The sequence below is a fragment of the Trachypithecus francoisi genome, unplaced genomic scaffold, assembly GCF_009764315.1.
Source record: "Trachypithecus francoisi isolate TF-2019V2 unplaced genomic scaffold, Tfra_2.0 Lachesis_group5, whole genome shotgun sequence".
NCBI lineage: Eukaryota > Metazoa > Chordata > Mammalia > Primates > Cercopithecidae > Trachypithecus > Trachypithecus francoisi.
In genome coordinates, this window is record NW_022681470.1 from 53,103,756 (window position 1) to 53,127,380 (window position 23,625).

The 23,625-nt window shown below is 36.7% G+C and overlaps 1 protein-coding gene across 2 annotated transcripts in view; it reads right to left on the reverse strand.

Annotated features, from left to right (window-relative positions):
* KCNT2 (potassium sodium-activated channel subfamily T member 2) overlaps positions 1-23,625 on the reverse strand; it is a 371,426-nt gene that overhangs the window by 89,276 nt on the left and 258,525 nt on the right. For both annotated transcript variants that reach the window (XM_033196980.1, XM_033196979.1), the window contains exons 15-16: positions 14,280-14,429; positions 12,354-12,583 (exon numbers count right to left, since the gene is read on the reverse strand). In XM_033196980.1, coding sequence (XP_033052871.1) covers positions 12,354-12,583; positions 14,280-14,429 — 380 coding nt within the window. The remainder of the gene's footprint in view (positions 1-12,353; positions 12,584-14,279; positions 14,430-23,625) is intronic.

The following is a 23,625-nucleotide window of genomic DNA, read 5'->3' on the forward strand; positions in this document are numbered from 1 at the left end:
AGTGAAAAAGTAAATCCTGATGTTTCAATTTATATTTATTTAAAATGTATTCTTTTGTTGTTGACCATGTCCATTTTGCGAATGTTTCATTATGTCTCCCCCACCCCTTTTTTTTTTTTTCTTTCTTTTTGAAGACAGAATCTCGCTCTATCCTGCAGGCTGGAGTGCAGTGGCACAATCTCTTCTCACTGCAACCTCCGCCTCCTGGGTTCAAGTGTCCCCTTTTCTATCGAGCTATCTTTTTGTAATTGATTTGTGACCACTTTTTAAAATATCGGAACTACTAATGTGTTACACTTATTTTTTATTAAATGAATATTTATTGAGTGCCACATGTGGGGAGCACTGTTCCAGGTACTTGAGATCTGTAGAGAAGACAAAAAGTTTCTATGAGATGGAAGCCGTATGTAGCAAGTAGACCAATAAATGGATAATTGTAGATAATGATCAGTAGCATGCAGGGAGAGGAATGGAGTTTTTATTTGGTAAGAAAGAAGGCCACTGTGAAGTTAGGACATTTGATTTTTGACCTGAAATACAATAAGGAACACACAAGTCATGGAAATACCTGGAGGTAGTAAGAATGGCAAGCCCAAGCCCAAGTGGCTTAAGGTTATTGAATAGTTGAGGCACTCAAGAAATACAAGGAGGAAGAAGCAATTCCCTTTGTGAATTTTATTGAAATTTAAAAATTAATTTTAATATCCATTTATGAAAAATTGAGGTTCCTCTACTTCTGGAGAAAATAATGATGAAAGATATCATATTTCATAATTACTCATTTCATTTATGCACTCAGTGGCACCTAGTCATCCTTCTAAAAGTTGTTAGTCTTTACTCTGTCCCATTCTTTAAAACAATTACAGTCATGCATTGCTTAAAAGGGGGGATATGTTCTGAGAAACCTACCATTTGGCGATTTCTTCGATATTCAAACATCATAGAGTATACTTACACAAACCTAGAGGAGGTAACACTATCCTAGGCTATATGGTGCATAGGCTGTATGGTATAGCCTATTGCTATTTGGTATAGGTATAGCCTACTGCCCCTAGACTATATGGTATAGCCTACTGTTCCTAGACTGCAAATCTGTACAGCATATTACTATACTGAGTGGTGTAGTCAATTCTAACACAATGGTAATCTCAATATAGAAAAGGTACAGTAAAAATATGGTATTACAATCTTATGAGACCAACATTGTATATGTCATCCATCATTGACTGAATTGTCTTTATGCAGCACATGACTATTTAAAATTCCTCTTTCCTCAAATCTGACCTTCCAACCTTCTTCCTCATTATAATAACACGAACTGAAGAAATGTTTACCTTATCTCAGCCCTTCATTTCCACAGTAGTTTATTAGACCTTGTTATAACCAATAAAAACAATATTGCACACATTTTTTATGCATTCACTCTTTGACCACCACTATTTCTTGTTTGTTCAGGCCACTCTCACTGATTTCCCAACACTAGCTATGATTTACCAAGATGGAATTTCAATTCTACTAATGATACCAGAGTTTGTCTCTTTCATTCCCTCAATGTTCTCTCTTCTCTTCTTACCTATCTTAAATTCTGTGTGTAAGCATTATGGTTTATTTTCTTGCATATACCCTTGGATCCCTTGATACATTTTTTTATTCATTCCACCCTCTTGACAAAATAGAACCCTGGTTAAGTTAAACTCTCCATGTTCCCCATTTCTATACCTATGCAACTGAATACACCCGGACAGTTTAGCTCTTGCATCATTAGTAGTCTCTCCACAATGTCTGTCCTGATTTTTGGCAGTTTCACCATACACATAGATGATTCTTCCAACATTCCAGACTCAGCTCCTTGTCCTGCTCTCTAGTAATGGCTTTCTTTTTACTATCACTCTTCAGTCATTCACTCTCATGGTCACACCTTAGCTTTTGTAATAATTACTTGCTGCACATCATCTCTCCTTCTGGCATCTCACTCTTTGACACCTGTACCTTGACTTTCCAGCTCTTTCCCTCTTGATTTTCACTGGAATTAGAATGAATTCATCCACTATCCTTTCAGTCTTTTTTTAAGCAAAATACATCTTTTCACTTCTTTACTTAAATTAAGTTCCATGGCCTATAATTATATACAATCTATTATACAAACCCTCAATCTCTCTGCCTTTCTTACTTGCTTGTACTTTCAACACAAGCTACAATTCCATTTCTTTTTTCCGTTTTGCAGTGAGACGTTTTAAGAGCTGTCCAGACCTATGGATTCTAATTTATCTTCTACCATTCTTTCCCAAGTGCACTCCAATCTAGCATTGTCCACCACCACTCCACTGAAACAAGTCTTATGAGGGTGAACAATGATCATTGCATTGCTAAAGTCAATTGACACTTCTCAGTCCTTACGTTATATTACCCATTGGTAACATTTGACATGGCTTACCATGGCATTCTCTTGATGCACTTAGCTCACTTGGATTCCAGGACACCACACTCATTGGGTTTTCCTACTATCCTGCTAGTAGCTTCTCTTTGGTCTCCTTTGCTGGTTTCTTCTCATCCCCCTGACACTTAATCTTAGTATACGGCAGAGGTCTGTTCTTTGTCTTTTATTTTTTTCCTGTCTGTACTTATTTCCTCAATGACTTCATTCAGTCTTATGGCTTTAAATGTATACATAAGCTCAGAAATAAAAAATTTACTTTTTCAACCTCTCTCTCTCTCTTTCCTGAAATCTAGACTCTTTTTTTTTTGTTTGTTTGTTTATACTTTAAGTTCTAGGGTACATGTGCATAACATGCAGGTTTGTTACATATGTATACTTGTGCCATGTTGGTGTGCTGCACCCATCAACTCGTCAGCACCCATCAATTCATTATTTATATTATGTATAACTCCCAATGCAATCCCTCCCCCCTCCCCCCTCCCCATGATAGGCCCCAGTGTGTGATGTTCCCCTTCCCGAGTCCAAGTGATCTCATTGTTCAATTCCCACCTATGAGTGAGAACATGCGGTGTTTGGTTTTCAGTTCTTGTGACAGTTTGCTAAGAATGATGGTTTCCAGCTGCATCCAGGTCCCTACAAAGATGCAAACTCATCCTTTTTTATGGCTGCATAGTATTCCATGGTGTATATGTGCCACATTTTCTTAATCCAGTCTGTCACAGATGGACATTTAGGTTGATTCCAAGTCTTTGCTATTGTGAATAGTGACGCAATAAACATACGTGCGCATGTGTCTTTGTAGTAGAATAATTTATAATCCTTTGGGTATATACCCAGCAGTGGGATGGCTGGGTCATATGGTACATCTAGTTCCAGATCCTTGAGGAATTGCCATACTGTTTTCCATAATGGTTGAACTAGTTTACAATCCCACCAATAGTGTAAAAGTGTTCCTATTTCTCCACATCCTCTCCAATACCTGTTGTTCCCTGACTTTTTATTGATTGCCGTTCTAACTGGTGTGAGATGGTATCTCATTGTGGTTTTGATTTGCATTTCTCTGATGGCGAGTGATGATGAGCATTTTTTCATGTGTCTGTTGGCTGTATGAATGTCTTCTTGTGAGAAATGTCTGTTCATATCCTTTCCCCACTTTTTGATGGGGTTGTTTGTTTTTTTCTTGTATGTTTGTTTGAGTTCTTTGTAGATTCTGGATATTAGCCCTTTGTCAGATGAGTAGATTGCAAAAATTTTCTCCCATTCTGTAGGTTGCGTGTTCACTCTGATGGTAGTTTCTTTTGCTGTGCAGAAGCTCTTTAGTTTAATTAGATCCCATTTGTCAATTTTGGCTTTTGCTGCCGTTGCTTTTGGTGTTTTAGACATGAAGTCCTTGCCCATGCCTATTCCTGAATGGCACTATCTAGATTTTTTCTAGGGTTTTTATGGTATTAGGTCTAACATTTAAGTCTCTAATCCATTTTGAATTAATCTTCGTATAAGGAGTAAGGAAAGGATCCAGTTTCAGCTTTCTACTTATGGCTAGCCAATTTTCCCAGCACCATTTATTAAATAGGGAATCCTTTCCCCATTTCTTGTTTCTCTCAGGTTTGTCAAAGATCAGATGGCTGTAGATGTGTGGTATTATTTCTGAGGACTCTGTGCTGTTCCATTGGTCTATATCTCTGTTTTGGTACCAGTACCATGCTGTTTTGGTTACTGTAGCCTTGTAGTATAGTTTGAAGAAAGTGAAGAAAGTCATTGGTAGCTTGATGGGGATGGCATTGAATCTATAAATAGCCTTGGGCAGTATGGCCATTTTCACGATATTGATTCTTCCTATCCATGAGCATGGTATGTTCATCCATTTGTTTATGTCCTCTTTTATTTCACTGAGCAGTGGTTTGTAGTTCTCCTTAAAGAGGTCCTTTACATCCCTTGTAAGTTGGATTCCTAGGTATTTTATTCTCTTGGAAGCAATTGTGAATGGAAGTTCATTCCTGATTTGGCTCTCTGTTTGTCTGTTACTGGTGTGTAAGAATGCTTGTGATTTTTGCACCTTAATTTTGTATCCTGAGACTTTGCTGAAGTTGCTTATCAGCTTAAGGAGATTTTGGGCTGAGACAATGGGGTTTTCTAAATATACAATCATGTCATCTGCAAACAGGGACAATTTGACTTCTTCTTTTCCTAACTGAATACCCTTGATTTCTTTCTCTTGCCTGATTGCCCTAGCCAGAACTTCCAACACTATGTTGAATAGGAGTGGTGAGAGAGGGCATCCCTGTCTTGTGCCAGTTTTCAAAGGGAATTTTTCCAGTTTTTGCCCATTCAGTATGATATAGCTGTGGGTTTGTCATAAATAGCTCTTATTATTTTGAGGTACATTCCATCAATACCGAATTTATTGAGCGTTTTTAGCATGAAGGGCTGTTGAATTTTGTCAAAAGCCTTTTCTGCATCTATTGAGATAATCATGTGGTTCTTGTCTTTGGTTCTGTTTATATGCTGGATTACATTTATTGATTTGTGAATGTTGAACCAGCCTTGCATCCCAGGGATGAAGCCCACTTGATCATGGTGGATAAGCTTTTTGATGTGCTGCTGAATCCGGTTTGCCAGTATTTTATTGAGGATTTTTGCATCGATGTTCATCAGGGATATTGGTCTAAAATTCTCTTTTTTTGTTGTGTCTCTGCCAGGCTTTGGTATCAGGATGATGTTGGCCTCATAAATGAATTAGGGAGGATTCCCTCTTTTTCTATTGATTGGAATAGTTTCAGAAGGAATGGTAGCAGCTCCTCCTTGTACCTCTGGTAGAATTCAGCTGTGAATCCATCTGGTCCTAGACTTTTTTTGGTGGGTAGGCTATTAATTATTGCCTCAATTTCAGAGCCTGCTATTGGTCTATTCAGGGATTCAACTTCTTCCTGGTTTAGTCTTGGGAGAGTGTAAGTGTCCAGGAAATTATCCATTTCTTCTAGATTTTCTAGTTGATTTGCGTAGAGGTGTTTATAGTATTCTCTGATGGTAGTTGTTTGTATTCTGTGGGGTCGGTGGTGATATCCCCTTTATCATTTTTTATTGTGTCTATTGATTCTTCTCTCTTTTCTTCTTATTAGTCTTGCTAGCGGTCTGTCAATTTTGTTGATCTTTTCAAAAAACCAACTCCTGGATTCATTGATTTTTTGGAGGGTTTTTTTGTGTCTCTATCTCCTTCAGTTCTGCTCTGATCTTAGTTATTTCTTGCCTTCTGCTAGCTTTTGAATGTGTTTGCTCTTGCCTCTCTAGTTCTTTTAATTGTGATGTTAGAGTGTCAATTTTAGATCTTTCCCGCTTTCTCTTGTGGGCATTTAGTGTTATAAATTTCCCTCTACACACTGCTTTAAATGTGTCCCAGAGATTCTGGTATGTTGTATCTTTGTTCTCATTGGTTTCAAAGAACATCTTTATTTCTGCTTTCATTTCGTTATGTACCCAGTAGTCATTCAGGAGCAGGTTGTTCAGGTTCCATGTAGTTGAGCGGTTTTGATTGAGTTTCTTAGTCCTGAGTTCTAGTTTGATTGCACTGTGGTCTGAGAGACAGTTTGTTATAATTTCTGTTCTTTTACATTTGCTGAGGAGTGCTTTACTTCCAATTATGTGGTCAATTTTGGAATAAGTGTGATGTGGTGCTGAGAAGAATGTATATTCTGTTGATTTGGGATGGAGAGTTCTATAGATGTCCATTAGGTCTGCTTGGTGCAGAGATGAGTTCAATTCCTGGATATCCTTGTTAACTTTCTGTCTCGTTGATCTGTCTAATGTTGACAGTGGAGTGTTGAAGTCTCCCATTATTATTGTATGGGAGTCTAAGTCTGTTTGTAGGTCTCTAAGGACTTGCTTTATGAATCTGGGTGCTCCTGTATTGGGTGCATATATATTTAGGAGAGTTAGCTCTTCCTGTTGAATTGATCCCTTTACCATTATGTAATGGCCTTCTTTGTCTCTTTTGATCTTTGATGGTTTAAAGTCTGTTTTATCAGAGACTAGGATTGCAACCCCTGCTTTTTTTTGTTCTCCATTTGCTTAGTAGATCTTCCTCCATCCCTTTATTTTGAGCCTATGTATGTCTCTGCATGTGAGATGGGTCTCCTGAATACAGCAGACTGATAGGTCTTGACTCTTTATCCAGTTTGCCAGTCTGTGTCTTTTAATTGGAGCATTTAGTCCATTTACATTTAAGGTTAATATTGTTATGTGTGAACTTGATCCTGTCATTATGATATTAACTGGTTATTTTGCTCGTTAGTTGATGCAGTTTCTTCCTAGCCTCGATGGTCTTTACATTTTGGCATGTTTTTGCAATGGCTGGTACCGGTTGTTCCTTTCCATGTTTAGGGCTTCCTTCAGGGTCTCTTGTAAGGCAGGCTGGTGGTGACAAAATCTCTAAGCATTTGCTTATCTGTAAAGAATTTTATTTCTCCTTCACTTATGAAACTTAGTTTGGCTGGATATGAAATTCTGGGTTTAAAATTCTTTTCTTTAAGAACGTTGAATATTGGCCCCCACTCTCTTCTGGTTTGTAGAGTTTCTGTCGAGAGATCTGCTGTTAGTCTGATGGGCTTCCCTTTGTGGGTAACCCGACCTTCTCTCTGGCTGCCCTTAAGATTTTTTCCTTCATTTCAACTTTGGTGAATCTGGCAATTATGTGTCTTGGAGTTGCTCTTCTGGAGGAGTATCTTTGTGGCATTCTCTGTATTTCCTGAATTTGAATGTTGGACTGCCCTACTAGGTTGGGGAAGTTCTCCTGGATGATATCCTGAAGAGTGTTTTCCAACTTGGTTCTATTTTCCCCCTCACTTTCAGGCACCCCAATCAGACGTAGATTTGGTCTTTTTACATAATCCCATAATTCTTGCAGGCTTTGTTCGTTTCTTTTTCTTCTTTTTTCTTTTGGTTTCTCTTCTCGCTTCATTTCATTCATTTGATCCTCAATCGCTGATACTCTTTCTTCCAGTTGATCAAGTCAGTTACTGAAGCTTGTGCATTTGTCACGTATTTCTCGTGTCATGGTTTTCATCTCTGTCATTTCGTTTATGACCTTCTCTGCATTAATTAGTCTAGCTGTCAATTCTTCCACTCTTTTTTCAAGATTTTTAGTTTCTTTGCGCTGGGTACATAATTCCTCCTTTAGCTCTGAGAAGTTTGATGGACTGAAGCCTTCTTCTCTCATCTCGTCAAAGTCATTCTCTGACCAGCTTTGATCTGTTGCTGGCGATGGGCTGCGCTCCTTTGCAGGGGGAGATGTGCTCTTATTTTTTGAATTTCCAGCTCTTCTGCCCTGCTTTTTCCCCATCTTTGTGGTTTTATCTGTCTCTGGTCTTTGATGATGGTGACATACTGATGGGGTTTTGGTATAGGTGTCCTTCCTGTTTGATAGTTTTCCTTCTGACAGTCAGGACCCTCAGCTATAGGTCTGTTGGAGATTGCTTGAGGTCCACTCCAGACCCTGTTTGCCTGGGTGTCAGCAGCAGAGGTTGCGGAAGATAGAATATTGCTGAATAGCGAATGTACCTGTCTGATTCTTGCTTTGGAAGCTTCCTCTCAGGGGTGTACTCTACCCTGTGAGGTGTGGGGTTTCAGACTGCCCCTGGTGGTGGATGTCTCCCAGTTAGGCTACTCAGGGGTCAGGGACCCACTTTAGCAGGCAGTCTGTCCCTTCTCAGATCTCAACCTCCATGTTGGGAGATCCACTGCTCTCTTCAAAGCTGTCAGACAGTGTCGTTTGCGTCTGCAGTGGGTCTGCTGCTTTTTTGTTGTTGTTTTTTATCTGTGCCCTGTCCCCAGAGGTGGAGTCTACAGAGACAGTCAGGTTTCCTGGAGCTGCTGTGAGCTCCACCCAGTTCGAGCTTCCCAGCAGCTTCGTTTACCTACTTAAGCCTCAGCAATGGCGGGCACCCCTCCCCCAGCCTTGCTGCTGCCGTTTCGGTTAGATCGCAGACTGCTGTGTTAGCAATGAGGGAGGCTCCGTGGGCGTGAGACCCTCCCGGCCAGGTGTGGGATATATTCTCCTGGTGTGCCCGTTTGCTTAAAGCGCAGTATTGGGGTGGGAGTTACCCGATTTTCCAGGTGTTGTGTGTCTCAGTTCCCCTGGCTAGGAAAAGGGATTCCCTTCCCCCTTGCGCTTCCCAGGTGAGGCGATGCCTCGCCCTGCTTCAGCTCTCGCTGGTTGGGCTGCAGCAGCTGACCAGCACCGATTGTCCGACACTCCCTAGTGAGATGACCCCAGTACTTCAGTTGAAAATGCAGCAATCACTGGTCTTCTGTGTCGCTCGTGCTGGGAGTTGGAGACTGGAGCTGTTCCTATTCGGCCATCTTGCTCCGCCCCACCGAAATCTAGACTCTTACATCTAACTTCCTGTTAGACATCTTCAAGGTGTTCCAAAATGCTCTTTTATCTTCCCTGGACCTTCCCCCCTCCACCAAAACCTGCATTCCCCCAGCCTTTCCTCTCAATTTATGACCATTCCTTTTCTCTAGTTGCTTAATCCAAAAACCTTATGTTTATTTGCACTTCTATTTTTCCCACAGTTCAATTTCATTTGTTAAGGAATCCTGATTATCCTAAAGTACATCCAGAATTTTTTCCTTCTTACTACTTCCACTTGAAAATAGTCTGATCCTTGCTTCAAACCATTTATTTTCAACAGCAGCCTGAGTTGAGTACAAAAACAAGTCACCATAGGTGAGATCAGGTCAATGGCTCTGCATAAAATCTCACAATAATTCCCACTTCACTGAGGGTAGAAGCTGCAATCCTCATATGGACTTAAATAATCCTGACAGGATCTGGCCTCTTTCTACTTGTTCCTCCTCATCTCCTACTACTCTTCCAGCATTTACTGTGCTTGAGGCACAAGGGCCCTTTTACTGTTCCTGGGGCACTCCAGCCAGGCTCCCACTTTAGGACCTTTGTGCCAGCTGTTATCTCTGTCAGGAATGCTCTTTCTCCAGACCTCCACAGGACTAATTCCTCATTTCCTTCAGGTATCTGCTCAAACATCACTTTCTGGCCTACTAACCACTTCATTTAAAACTCCGCTTCTCCCAAAATTAATTATCTCCTATACTAGCTCTGTTCTCTTCTTTTAGTTTTTCCTTTATAACTTATAACCCACTAACATATTAAGTAATATACTTATTTTTTATATATACTTTGCTTATTGCCTGTCTTCTCCATAATAGGATGTCAGCTCTGTGAATGAAGGATCTTTGTTTGTTTCTTCACTAACGTTTTATCACAAATACTTACGAGAGTTCTTGGTACATGTTAGGTACTCAATAAATACCTTTTTGGGTACATATTAGGCACACAATAAGTACTTTTTGAATACATTAAAAATGAATATTGCTACTGTAGAATAAACATATGTAAATGACAAATAGGATTACCTAAGAAAGTCTAGGTAGAACCATTGTGTTTGGAGGGAGTGATATTTACCTAGGCAATGTTGGGGTGTGAGGAATAGCTCCTGCCAGAGGAAACTTAATGTTTTAAGGCCCACTAGTGAAAAAAAATTAGTGAAGATTGAAAGAAAGTGAGTATGTTTGGAGCTTAGGAGAGCAGCGAAGGTGTGGTAAAATGTGGGGCTAGAAAAGTCAAAAAATATCATTAATAAAAAGCCTATAAAGAAAATGACTAAGTAATTTATTTTCTAAACTAGGATACTGCAGAGTAAAAGGGGGTTCTTTTAATAATTACATCAGGACAGTTATATAAACTGGAACAATCCTAAGAAACTGGAACATTCTTAAGAAAACTAGGATTGCATAATGCAAACAAGAACTTATAAACCTACTTATAAGTTAAGTCACACGATAGAATTTAGACTTTTTTTCCAATGGGTAGTAGAAAGCAGGTGATTTATTCAGGAAAATATTATCAAAATTATATTTAAAATTTTTTACTCTGGTGGCAGGGTAGAGAATTGAGTGTAGGGTGGCAAGGCTGGAGACATGGAAAGAAGACAAAGTTGTTGATCCTGCAGTTCAGGGAGAGGAGGATGGAGGCACAGACCATGATGATGTTGGTGGTGGACATGGAAAAAAAACTGAATGATTCTAGGGGCTATCTACTGGTCAGATTTCATAGAATTAGGTTAACTATGAGGTATGAGAAGAGTGGGTGGTGAAAAGTCAGAATTGTGACTTTACAAATCAAAGGATAATGTTGTCATCTGCTTTTTAGGAAAAAAAAAAAAGAAGGAGAAGGAGAAAATGGTGTTGAATGAGAGTGTAGAGATCAGTTTAATTTGAATATGCTGTGCTAGCTTTTCCTGCAATACTCAAATAGAAATAGCCAGTAGACAGTTCCTTTTGCTGTAAATAGATGTTGAGTTAATGCTTTAGGTAAAGGAATAATCACTTTTTGGACAATTGAATCCATGAGAACAGACGTGACCACACAAAGAAAATGAATGTGCACAATGCAGAAAAAAAGTCATTAGAGTGTTTCAGGAAGAACATGGTCAATATTCTTGTCATATACTGTGAAGACAATCATTAGATGTAGTGACAAAGAGGAAAGTGGTGATCTTGCCTGAATAGTTTCAGTGATATGACTGCAGGTGTTAGATTGAACTGGATAGAATCATGGATACAGAACAACAATAAAATCTAAAGTCTGCCACTAAACACAACACTTTGGAGAAATTTGTCTCTGAAGTTGTTATCACAGAAGGTTCAAAATTACATGTGTATGATGCATACAGAGATATGAAGACACACAGAGAGAGAGAGAGAGAGAGAAAGGGAGAGAGAGAGACAGAGAGAGAGCCAGAGAGAGAGAGCCAGAGAGAGAGAGATCAGCCAGTGATTCTGAATAGAAAATGAAGTTAGGTAATGAGGATAGATTACAGGGTAAAGTCTCTGAGGAGGAACAACAGCAAGGTTCATGGAATAAATGAATGTTTCAGTATGTTAAAAAGGGCACATTTTCCTTGTGACAGATACTAAACGTTGGTAGGTTTGTAGATGGTTTGGTAGCCAAACTGTAAGGAAATTCTTATTTGCGTGAAGATTTTTTTTATTTTATCTTTTTTCTTCTGTGTCATAGAAGCCAAGTTCAATGGTGAGAATGAGATGGAGATGGAAAGAGAATTTTGAGAAAATGAAGAATATTTGAAATAACCTTTGCTGATGATAATTACAAAGAGAACTTGAAATATAAAAGTGTATGGAGCTGGCTGGGGGCAGTGGCTCACGCCTGTAATTCCAGCACTTCGGGAGGCCGAGGCGGGCGGATCACGAGGTCAGGAGATAGACACCATTCTGACAAACACAGTGAAACCCCGCCTCTATTAAAAAAAAAAAATACAAAAAGTTAGCCGGGAGTGGTGGTGGGCGCCTGCAGTCCCAGCTACTGGGGAGGCTGAGGCAGGAGAATGGCGTGAACCCAGGAGGCGGAGCTTGCTGTGAGCCCAGATCGCGCCACTGCACTCCAGCCTGGGCGACAGGGCGAGACTCCGTCTCAAAAAAAAAAAAAAAAAAAAAAAGTGTATGGAGCTTATGAGAAATATAAAATGATTGTTGGTTGTGTTTTTGTAATATCTTTGATTTTTTTTTTTTTTTGGACACAGGGTCTTTCTATGTTGCCCAGGCTGTTCTCAAACTCCTGCCTCAAAAATTCTTCCACCTCAGCCTCTGGAATAGGTGGTATTATAGGCCCATGCCACCACAGTAGGCTAATATCGTACTTTTAAAAAAATTCACAACTTAGAAATGTTATTCTGTATACCTAATCACACCTAGTTTGTAAAATGCTGCATGCTTGAAACTTGCTTTAAACTTTTAACAAAAATCGAAATTCATTTGTATCTATCATTTTTTTTTATTTTAGGAATAAATTAATGATATTTTCAAATTCATTTATACTTACCCATGCTGGCAATTATGCTATGTACAGGTAATCTGGAAGGTCCATGATAAAATGACTTGGACACATTGCTTTTTCTTTGCTGGTCTTGGTTTTTAAATGCTGAATTCTCTTCTTTGGTAATATTAATATAAAAACATATGTCTGTAGAATTCATAATATATCGAGGACCTGGATTCAGCAAAATGTTTTTATTATCCTCCCTCCTAACACCAATCAAGCAGACGCCAAACCTTAAATAAAAAAAAATAAAGAGTTTGTAAGAAAATTAGTAAATGATTGTTAAGACTGAGGAAAATAAAAGTTTTAAGTCATAGCATTTTGAAGTTTGAAATGATCCTAGAAGTTCAAGATCCTCATTTTTACAGGAAAATAAACTATGTGCTTAGTGTGTTGTAAAACTAATTTAGCTGATTATGACCACTATAACTTTACATTTTAATGAAACTGAATGGAAGAACATAAGCAACATGAGTGCATGTATATACTAAGGGCAATATTATTCTGCAAATTTTTACAACAATTTTACTTTGGTCAAAAAAACATAAACAGCATTTCTTACTTTGGTAAAAAAAATAAAATAAAAAGCTTAAAACTGTTGGCCAAAGGAAAGAAACTTACCCGTGGTCACCTAAAAGAGAACCAGGGTCCCTGAATTTATTATAGTTGGTTTACTTTAAATTTTAGGAAAAAAATTATATATTTTTAAACAGTCTAAAATAAGTATGCACTTAGTCAGAAAAAAATAGCAATCTTTAAATGTAACAGGATCCTCAAAAAATTTCTTACATATTTTTGGGGGCTTCCTGGAAGCACAAATTATCCTGAATCTTTTTATTTCAACATGCCTTAAAGTGTTACAAATTAAATCAAGTTTAAAGATTTTTTTAAGCAATAAAAGTATATGTATCAATAGAATTGCATTGAGAAGTAAAGTAGAATACAGAAGCTCCTTGACTTATGATAAAGTTATACCTTGATAAACCCAGCATAAGTTGAAAATATTATTAAATAAAAAATGCTTTTTATACAGCTAGCCTAACAAATATCATAGTTTTAACCTAGCCAACCTTAAAGATACTGGTAACACTTACGTTGCCTACAGTTGGGCAAAATCATCTAATACCAAGCCCGTTTTACAATAAAGTGTTAAATAGCTTATGTACTTTATTGAATATTCTATTGAAAGTGAAAACTAGAATGACTGTATGGATACGGGAAGTATGGTTTCTACTGAATGGCTATTGTTTTGTACCATCATGGTCAAAAAATCATAAGTCAAAGCATCGTAAGTTGGGGGTTCCTGTACATTACAAAATAGATTAGTAGACTATATAGGTATATTGTAAATCCTCCAAAATATGTTACATTAAAACATTTAATACAGATAATATGTTGTTTTCATTATATACATACATTTTTATTTCTTAAGTAAATCCCCTTTTTTTTTTTCCAAAAAGGAAAAGCAAAAAAAGGCCTACATTTGAATTGGAAGGTAGTTTTATTTATTTTTTAACTTATTTCTCAGGTCAAAACAAGGGCCACCATCAGAGTTTTTTTTTTTTTAATGTACAGTTTTTAGAAATATTAGTGTTATTTTGTTTTAGCTCCTAATCAACATCTTAAAATTCAGGTCTGTGAAGAAGATTTTCATGTGTTTGTAAATTCTTAATGGATTAAAATATTTTAAAAAGACTTTAAAAGTTGCTAAATGAAATATTCCTAATAAATTATAATTTACTCCTGACAGTCTTATAGAGACCATACAGGCACCAGGGTTCAAATGTTTCAACATTGGGTAATATTGTGACAAAAATTTCAGAATGCCTAAACACATGAGCACAATATGCATTCTATTTTTGAAAACAGTTTCCACATGGTATGCTTGACTAATTAATATTTTAATTTTTCTCTGAGGCAGAGACATACTTTTTGTGTGCATGGAAAGAGGCATATGTAAAACTCTTTCCTTCATATTCAGCAAAAAATGTACTTTCTTCCAAAACAATGTGGTAGACTTCATTCCCAGAGCATCTACCGTACATCTTCTGCCATTGTTCTGGCGACTGCTGGCCTTCTCTGCAACACAAGCACACACACATACACACACACAAAAAGAAAACACAGTGAATGTGGTTAAAAAACAGTTGTCATAGAACTGTTTCTCAACTATATAAGAACTGGCAAGCACAATCCAAAGAAGCAGCTGAGTAATGCTTTGAACTCTGAAGATGACATTATATTCAAGAGTTTCTACAAAAAATTTGAAATTGGTAGTGTATATATACATATATGATTGAGAAATGGCAGTTTTCTAGAAAATGGGAGCTTTTCAAGATCCAGCTAAGAGCTTTACTCTCATAATGAATCAATGAGATACAGGATTTAACTTTCAGTCTCTCTTTATACATATCCTATCATGCATATCTTCTAAAATTTATTGTACACTCTCCATAATATAGCCAAGGTCATCTTACCTATGATACCTGCGTGGCTGCTGTTGGTATTTTATTTTGCTTTGTATCTAAAATTACAAATGTATCTCAATTTATCAATTTGATTCTATAGAATATATATTTTTATTTTTTGTTCATATCATAGCAATAACTTTCTCCCAATTCTATAGCAGTCAAGAAAAGACAGTTTTCTGTGATAAATGTAAGGATCTCTCCAACTAACTGAATATTTTTGTAACCACCAAATTCATGTTGGAATCCTAATCCCATTATTAAGGTATTTGGGGGTGGGGCCTTTGAGAGGCAATTAGGTCATGAGGGTAGAGGCCTCAGGAATGGAATTAGTGCATTTTAAAAAGATGCTAAAGAGCTATCTTCCCTCCATGTGAGAATACAAGTCAGCTGTTTAAAACTCAGAAGGCGGCCCTCACCAGCACTGAATCATGCTGGCACCTAGATCTTGGATTTCCAGTCTCCAGAACTGTAAGAAATGAATTTCTGTTGTTTATAAAATGCCCAAGCTGTGGTAATTTGTAATAACAGCCTGAACTGACTAAATCTCCAAAAGACATCCCACAAACGTATTTTTACAAAAAAGATAAGTTTACTACAAAAAGTGCAATGTCTTTTGTTCTGGAACATTCTGTACTGCCTGCCTAACTCAGTGACTTTAGAAATATATTAAAAATTCAATTTATGAGAAATTTATAATGGATATATAAGTAGCTTATTTCTCTCTCTCTTTTTTTTTTTTTTTTTGAGACGGAGTCTCGCTCTGTCGCCCGGGCTAGAGTGCAGTGGCCGGTTCTCAGCTCACTGCAAACTCTGCCTCCTGGGTTTATGCCATTCTCCTGCCTCAGCCTCCGAGTAGCTGGGACTACAGGCGCCCGCCACCTCGCCCGGCTAGTTTTTTTGTATTTTTTAGTAGAGACGGGGTTTCACCGTGTTAGCCAGGATGGTCTGGATCTCCTGACCTCGTGATCCGCCCATCTCGGCCTCCCAAAGTGCTGGGATTACAGGCTTGAGCCACCGCGCCCGGCATTTCTCATTTTATATAGTAAATTAATTTACCTTTGCTGAATGAAGCTTATGAACTCTACAAAAAAGCACAGTTTAGAAGCAATATGATAAATATATAAAAATCAAAATAATTTATCATAATCTCTAATAGATTCTTAATGGATCAAAAACAGATCACAAGGCATTACAGCCATGTTTAGGACTTTAAAAGCTATTTTGAACTGAGTATTGTCTAAAAGGTTTATTAGGAAGGGAACATTTATCAATATTTTCAAATTGTCAATAAGCTTTAAAAAATATCTATATTTTCTAAGTATGCCTCATTTCTGCCTCATTCCTTCTTAAGTATGCTTAAGTTAAGAGCCTGGGCCCTGGAGTTTGATTGTCTAATCTGAGTCTCAACTCTATAAACTCTATAATCTTTTTTGTTTGTTTGTTTGTTTTTTGAGATGGAGTCTTGTTTTGTCATCCAGGCTGGAGAACAATGGCACGATCTCAGCTCACTGCAACCTCTCCCTCCTGGGTTCAAGCGATTCTCCTGCCTCGGCTTCCCGAGTAGCTGGGATTACAGGCACCTGCCACCATGCCTGGCTAATTTTTATATTTTTTAGTAGAGATGGGGTTTCACCATGCTGGCCAGGCTGGTCTTGACCTCCCGACCTCAGGCAATCCACCCACGTGGGCCTCCCAAAGTGCTAGGATTACAGGCTTGAGCCATTGGCCCTGGCCAAACTCTACAATCTTTTGTGAGTTATTTAACTTTTCAGTGATTATCTCTTCAGTGAAAAACAGTATCAGCTTCATTGGATTAGATAAAATGAGGTAACACAAATCATTTGGGAAATGTTGGGATCAGAGAAAACATGCAGTAAATGTAAGCTGCCAATATTACTCTGATGTTACATCTTCCTTATTGCTAAATTCCGGAGCCATTTTAAATAAACCTAGTCGACTTACTAAACAATAATGCTTTTAAAACCTGTACCCATTCTTCCATAACGCTAATGTATTTTTGGAAATAGGAAAACAACAACATAAAACAGTTTTGATTTTTGATTGCATATGACTACATCTAGCTACTGCTTCCTAAGAATGATTGTCCCTGGTGGAAAAAATGTTCCCTTTGGCAAACAAAAATAAAGTTATTTTTGTTATGTACCACATTACTAATTGGCAAGATGGTACTTGGCAAGAACAGAATCTATCTGAAAGGCTGAAAATGTATGAGATGGTGCTGGTAATTCATCAGTATTTGTTTGAGATACAAAAGCCAGCATGAGGTCAACTAATTGTCATGCAAGGGTACTAAAAGCTATTCAAGAGAATTAGAACTCTAATTCCAGAAGCTGACAGGGGAACACAATGTGGTAACTTGGAAGGGAACAGAAAGGGATGGAATCAGACAAAGACAGTTCAGATAAATTTTCTTAAATAATTTGCTTATTGCCTTGTTATTTTATACTGGCACATTGCCCCTCAGGCAGCATCATTTTTTAGGATGTCATTTTGTTGGAATTTTTTTTCTTTATGATTTCTTCAAAACCTCTAATAGTTAACCTCGAATCTCTAAATTCATCTAATTGTCAATATACATATTTTGTTATTTTCAGCTCACGTTATTTGCTTGAGAAATGCTAGACATCAATATAACATGTAATGCTAGTGTGTATATCCAGTCTCCACTCATTAACTAATACACAAAATATTTATTGAGCACCTGTGAAATGTCAGGAAAGGCTTTAGATTAAAAGGTTAGAGCAGTTAACCAAAAAGGTAAAAATGTCTTGTCTTACAGAATCACTAGTGGGAGAAGCCCAACAATAAACAAGAAAAAGCAAATTGTGTTGTGTTTAGAGATGATAATGGTGGGGAGAAAAATAAAGCAGGAAGGGAGCTAACATTTTAGCAGGTAGAATAAAATGTAAATAGTGTGACTGTGGAAAATATGATATTTGAGTAAAAATCTTGAGGAAGGCAAGAGAGGTCTTGGAGAAGACCATTACAGGCAGAAGGAGCTACAAGCACTTCCCTGAGACAGAGTTAATGCTTGATGGGGCTAAGGAAGAGCAGAGAAGCGAGTTTAGCTGGAATTCAGGGAGGGGGAGAAAATGGGTCCACAGGTAAGTAGATGGGAAGAGGGATCATGTAGGACTTTATAAATAGTTGTACTATGGCTTTGACCTTTCATTGGGATGACTTAGCAATCATCGGAGATTTTTTAAGACTAGTACAAAAGGTCCAATTCATATTCTATAAAATCCCTTTAGTCATTGTGTTGAAAACAGACTGAAGAAGGGACAATGATCCCTTCTTCTTGCAATGATCCACCTAGGTGATAATGGTTTGGATTATGTTAGATTCTGGGTATGTTCTGAAGGTAGACTTGAAAAATTTGCTAATAAAGAGAAAAATATATAACAATCTTAAATATTCTTAGCCACAAGAAATATGGATAGATAAACAAACAAATATCTATATAGACAACAGTGAAAAGAAATATGGATAAACAAACAAATAAATATCCATATAGATAAGAGTGAAAATGCAAGTCCCAGTGCTTACAAGACATCATGGGGAAATCTTAAATACAAAATGTTAGATAAAATAATAGTCTGCAGATTCAGCTTTACAGCAAACTAAGTCTTAGAAAAAGAGAGGAGATGTCAAACAGACATGGTATATGTGAGGTTTCACAAACATTTGGAATGTTTATTTTTTTTTAAATCTGGAATGCTAGGTACACTGATGTTCATGATAATATTCTTATACTTTTTGAGTGTCTGAAATATTTTCTTATAAATAAAAAATAAAATGCATCACAAAAAGGCAAAACAAAAAAACCCACCATGATTGATACTAATAATTTAAGCTTTTCGTTTGTATATTTTTCACTGCTTCCTTGCGGTGTTTTAGGGCAGCATTTGGTCTACATTATATGAGCTTCCCCTAGCCCCTACTTATTAATATTTTAGGACTAATATTTTATTTAGGCACAAAGTAATCATTTTTCCATTTCTATGATGAATATATTGAATTTAACTTTTTTGAGCATCTACCCAGTTACTCAATGTATTGAATAATCTTTTTACTCACTAATTTAAAATAATTCCTTTATCAAATACCAAATTCCTAATTATCTGTGCCTGTATTAGAAGTACATATAATTTGTAGCCTGTTAATTAATTCTTCTCTATGTATTCACTAATAACGCACTATTTCAATTATTGTAACTGTGCATTATTTTTAAGTATATAAGGTAATCTTCTCTCATTACTATTGTCCTTCAAAATTTTCCTCACTTCTCTGATTGCTTCATTTTATCATGTAAACTTAGAATCAGCTTATCTATTTTAAAAAAAGAATGTTGTGTTGGTATGATTGTTGGGATGGAATTAAAATAATAAATTTGGATGAAATTGACATCTTTATGTTAGCAACACATTATATCTTCATTTGCATGCTAATTACCCTTTATTTCTGCCACAACATCTCACCCAACACCAATCTCAGCAGAATGTAGCAGTGGAACCACTGAGCCCTGTTGTTTACCCTGTTTTCTGGAGGATTTCTGGTGACTAGAACACTTTCTAAGACATAGTAGATGTTCAAAAATATTTATTTAATGAAATAATTTTATTGTCCTGGTAATCTATGAGATATATGCTATTATCCCCATTTCACAGATAAAAAAACTGAGGTTCAATGGCTTTGATGATCTTGCCAGCATGGGTAGATCAAATAATAATTCATTCCAGACACTCCAGCTAAAAAGTCAGCACTTTGTTCAGGAACGTCAGTTCTGAGGAACTCCAATATTCAGTGTGAATGTTGCTGCTGTTTTGTTTCCATTCTTCAGGATACTAGGATATTAAAAGCCAAGTTTTTGTACCTTTATTAGTTGCAGGACATTTTACGTCCTATAAGTCCAAAAATCATTCATTTGTCTTCAGCTTACTCTTCTATCCCAATTTTCTATTTTTCTTATTCTCTTACTTTTTACATCTGGGTAGACTTAATTCAAGATTGATTTTGAATGAGGGAGAAATAATTACATAAATAAATAGTGCATTTCCAAACTTCTTATAGCAGCAAATCCTTTAATTCTATCACCCAGGTGTGACTTGTACTCACCTATTTGTTTATTCCTTTCTCCATCAGCAATTCTTACACCTTTAAAACAGTCCTAACTCACTTCCTTGTTTCCAGTGAATGCTTTCACAAATCCTTTTATAGTAATGTAATAAGAGTAAATTTCAAAATCTCAAATTATTTCATGTCACTCTCCCATTGAAAATGCTAAAGGGCTTCCTTCTTCCATTTGATAAAGTTTAACTTTGAAAAATTGTCATTACAAAGCCTTGCTGATCTGTTCTATGACTGTCTTTCAGGTTTCATCTATTACTTCTGTCTGCTTTCTGTTGTGCACATCAGCCATTAGAAGTCTTTAATTCGTCCTGAACAAGACACTATCTCTTACGTCTAGGATTTTCCACAATACTTTTCTCTCTACCTCCTATGGCCTATCCATTCTTGACCTTCAGCTTAATCATTACTGCCTCAGTTTTGTTGTAGTGTACTTCTCCTTTCATAATACTGTAATATTAGATTGTGTTAATTAATTCTTAATATCTTGTTTCCCTGTGAAATAAGCTTTATGAGAAAAGAGAGCATGTATTGTTTACCACTATATACCCAAGATGCGACATCAGTTCTGACACAGAGGAAGAGCTCAATATATGTTTTGTTAAATGAACAAAGAATAATCTAACAATGTTCTTCATGCTCAATTACTAAATGTTCTGCTTTTCTAATTAAATAATTCCTTTTGCCTTCACCAGAATAATTTTTAGGTCTAACGAATTACTTCCTCTATAATAAATGTGTTGTTAGAATTTAAAAAAAAAAAAACAAAAAACGCTGAATTTCATAATCACTAATGGACATAAAGTGAATTTAGTATTATATCAATTTAATGTTATAATTAGATTAAAATAACAGCAGTAAAAACACAAGAAATATTGTGGACAAAAAGCATAGAATGGGAAGCTCACTGAAAATTATGAAAAACCATTTACGAAAGATTTGAGATGTGTTTACAGCAATTAAATGATCATTTAGGGGAAATAAGAGGCCTGTGTTTTTACTAACTGTTAACCTTGAGGTACACTTCAACCTCTAAAATAGTATAATCTATTATCTACTTCATACTGTTGTGAGGCTGTTCTACTATACTGACTGATAATTGAATAGTAAAGAATCCTTCTCAGTAAACTTTATGCCCACATTTGTTCTCAAAATCATTGCTAGCTACAGCTATTTTTAATGATCTTGGATTTTTAAAAAAAAGGAAAAAAAGAATAGAATATGGAGATGAAATATGATATTAAAAAAACAAATGGAGTACAGAAGAACAGTATACGTTTAATATTTGAAAGAATCCCGGCCGGGCGCAGTGACTCACACCTGTAATCCCAACACTTTGGGAGGCCGAGACGGGTGGATCATCTGAGGTCGGGGGTTTGAGACCAGCCTGACCAATATGGCAAAACCCTGTCTCTACGAAAAATACAAAAATAAAAAATAAAAAACTAAGTGTGGTGGTACATGCCTGTAATCCCAGCTACTCCAGCCTGAGCAACAAAGGAAAGAAAAGAAAGAATCCCTTAGGTCTCTAGTCCCTCTGAATAAAGGGGCATGCTGTAGAGTTCATGCACCTAATACCCAATACCAGTCATGAGAGCCGTAGAAAATTTTTGATGAGACATCTTGGAAGGAAAAGAAGCTTGTGTCTATTATTCTTTACATTTTTATACCCTAAACAAATGTCTTAATGGAAAAAAAAATTAGAAGGAAAGGATGTTGGAAGACAAGTTGATTGCTTGGGAAAAAGGAAAAAAGAAGTCTAGTGAAGTAAATAAATTACAAATTCCATGATTTTGTAGCCTTCAGCCATGCAATTTCAGATCTCCCATTCCTATCATGTAATAATATTTTAGGCAGATCCCAGTTCTTTAAAATCATGTTGGAGCTCCATTTAAATCCAACCCAGGCCTGTCAAATTTGAAGCTCCAATCTTACTAGCTCAGGTTTGTTCTCCCTGGGATGTCACTGCTCTCTAGGCTAATTCTGTCATCTTTGTTCTCTATGAAGATGGTAACTACGTGATGCCTATATTATAGAGACATGAAAATGTTTTTTGGCGAGTGAGAGTTGGGCCTCTGTATAACATCACTGGTAAGCAAGAAACTGCATTCCACTCTTTGTTATTTCCTAGCGGTACACCCTATAGACTCTAGCTTCTTGAGCTGCCTCACTTTGTGGAGTAGGCGGGGTACTAGAAAGATAAGTTAAACCTTTTTAAACTATCTGTTGTGCTTCAGGAAACTCATGCACAAGAGTGTGGGCTGCTCTACAGCAGTCTCTACTCCCTGACTTGTCATCTACCTAACTTGCCATCTCCTTCTCTTTTTTGCCTCATGTTCAAATAATCTCAGGAAACTACGTAAGCAGATGTCTAACTGGCAAATGAGATGTTAGCTCCTACTGCAGGCAAATATCCTATTTTCCATGAGTAATAAGTAATTTTTTTGGACCTCACCTCACTTGGCTGGGGGTGGATGCATAACCACTGTGCTCCTCTATCTGTCACCCTCTCCGATCATCTCTTTTTATAGAAGGATAAGAAGATTAGCAAATAAAATACTTGATTCATTCTTTGTCCTCAATTTTGGATTATAATCACCAAACCAGGGACAACATGATGGCTCCTCTCAGCATAGTAAATATTGGTTAGAAAACATAAACCACAGAAAAGATATGTTTATTCCATTCTGTTTATTGTTTCCAAGGTAAAGGTATTATTTGTTCCATTAACTTTTGGTTTATGTGTAAATCAATTTGGACATTTTTTTTTTTAAATACAAGTTGCATATTTCTCACTTACCCATGATTGCATATTCAAGGCAAATGGTTATTTATTGGCAGAAAGAATTAACTCACATATTAGTGTCCTGTACTTCAATATAATCAACCAAGTGGAATAAGGGCTGTTAGCTAATAAGTAGTTGGATCTGCTCTTTGCAGATGTATTTCAACACAGACCTCTGAATGCAGTAAAAGAACCTTATATAGTTTTGTTTTTAAGAGTTTCCTAATACCAGTTTTTCCAAAGGGAGAAATAAAGGATTTAATTGAAATTTCCTGTCCCAGATACAATATATTGAATTCTTAATATGTTGTATACTCTTTTCTTATTTCAGGATATGCCGTACTACCCTGCTCAGTAAAGTAGTCCCAATTTTAATAAAATAGCACAAAATCTTATTATATTGGTGACTTCGTATGTTTTTATGAAGCTGTATGTTTTTGTGAAATTCATATTAATAGAAGTTAGAAAGTAGAATTTATTTTTTAATTTTCATATTTTCTTAATGCATATAAGAATGCCATCACACTAGAGGTAAACTAAAGAACAGCCTTGGTGTTATGAAGCACTGTCTTTAAAGTTGTAAAATGTAATCATCAGTGGGAGTGTACCTCTTTCACAGCATTATATGTGCTGTTTTAAGCACCTCTATCTACATTGTAATCCTTGGATTTAGTTTGCTGGTACATTTTGTTCTCTTTGATCCTATATAATGTAGCTAAACAGATGATACATAATTTACTTCAGATTCACCAAAATTGACACAGATTGTCATACTAGCTACTTTTATGTATTTATATTTATTATCAAACTAAGTTATCTTTGCATCAACTGTAATAAAGAGCACCTTATCACAAGAAAACTTTGATATAAT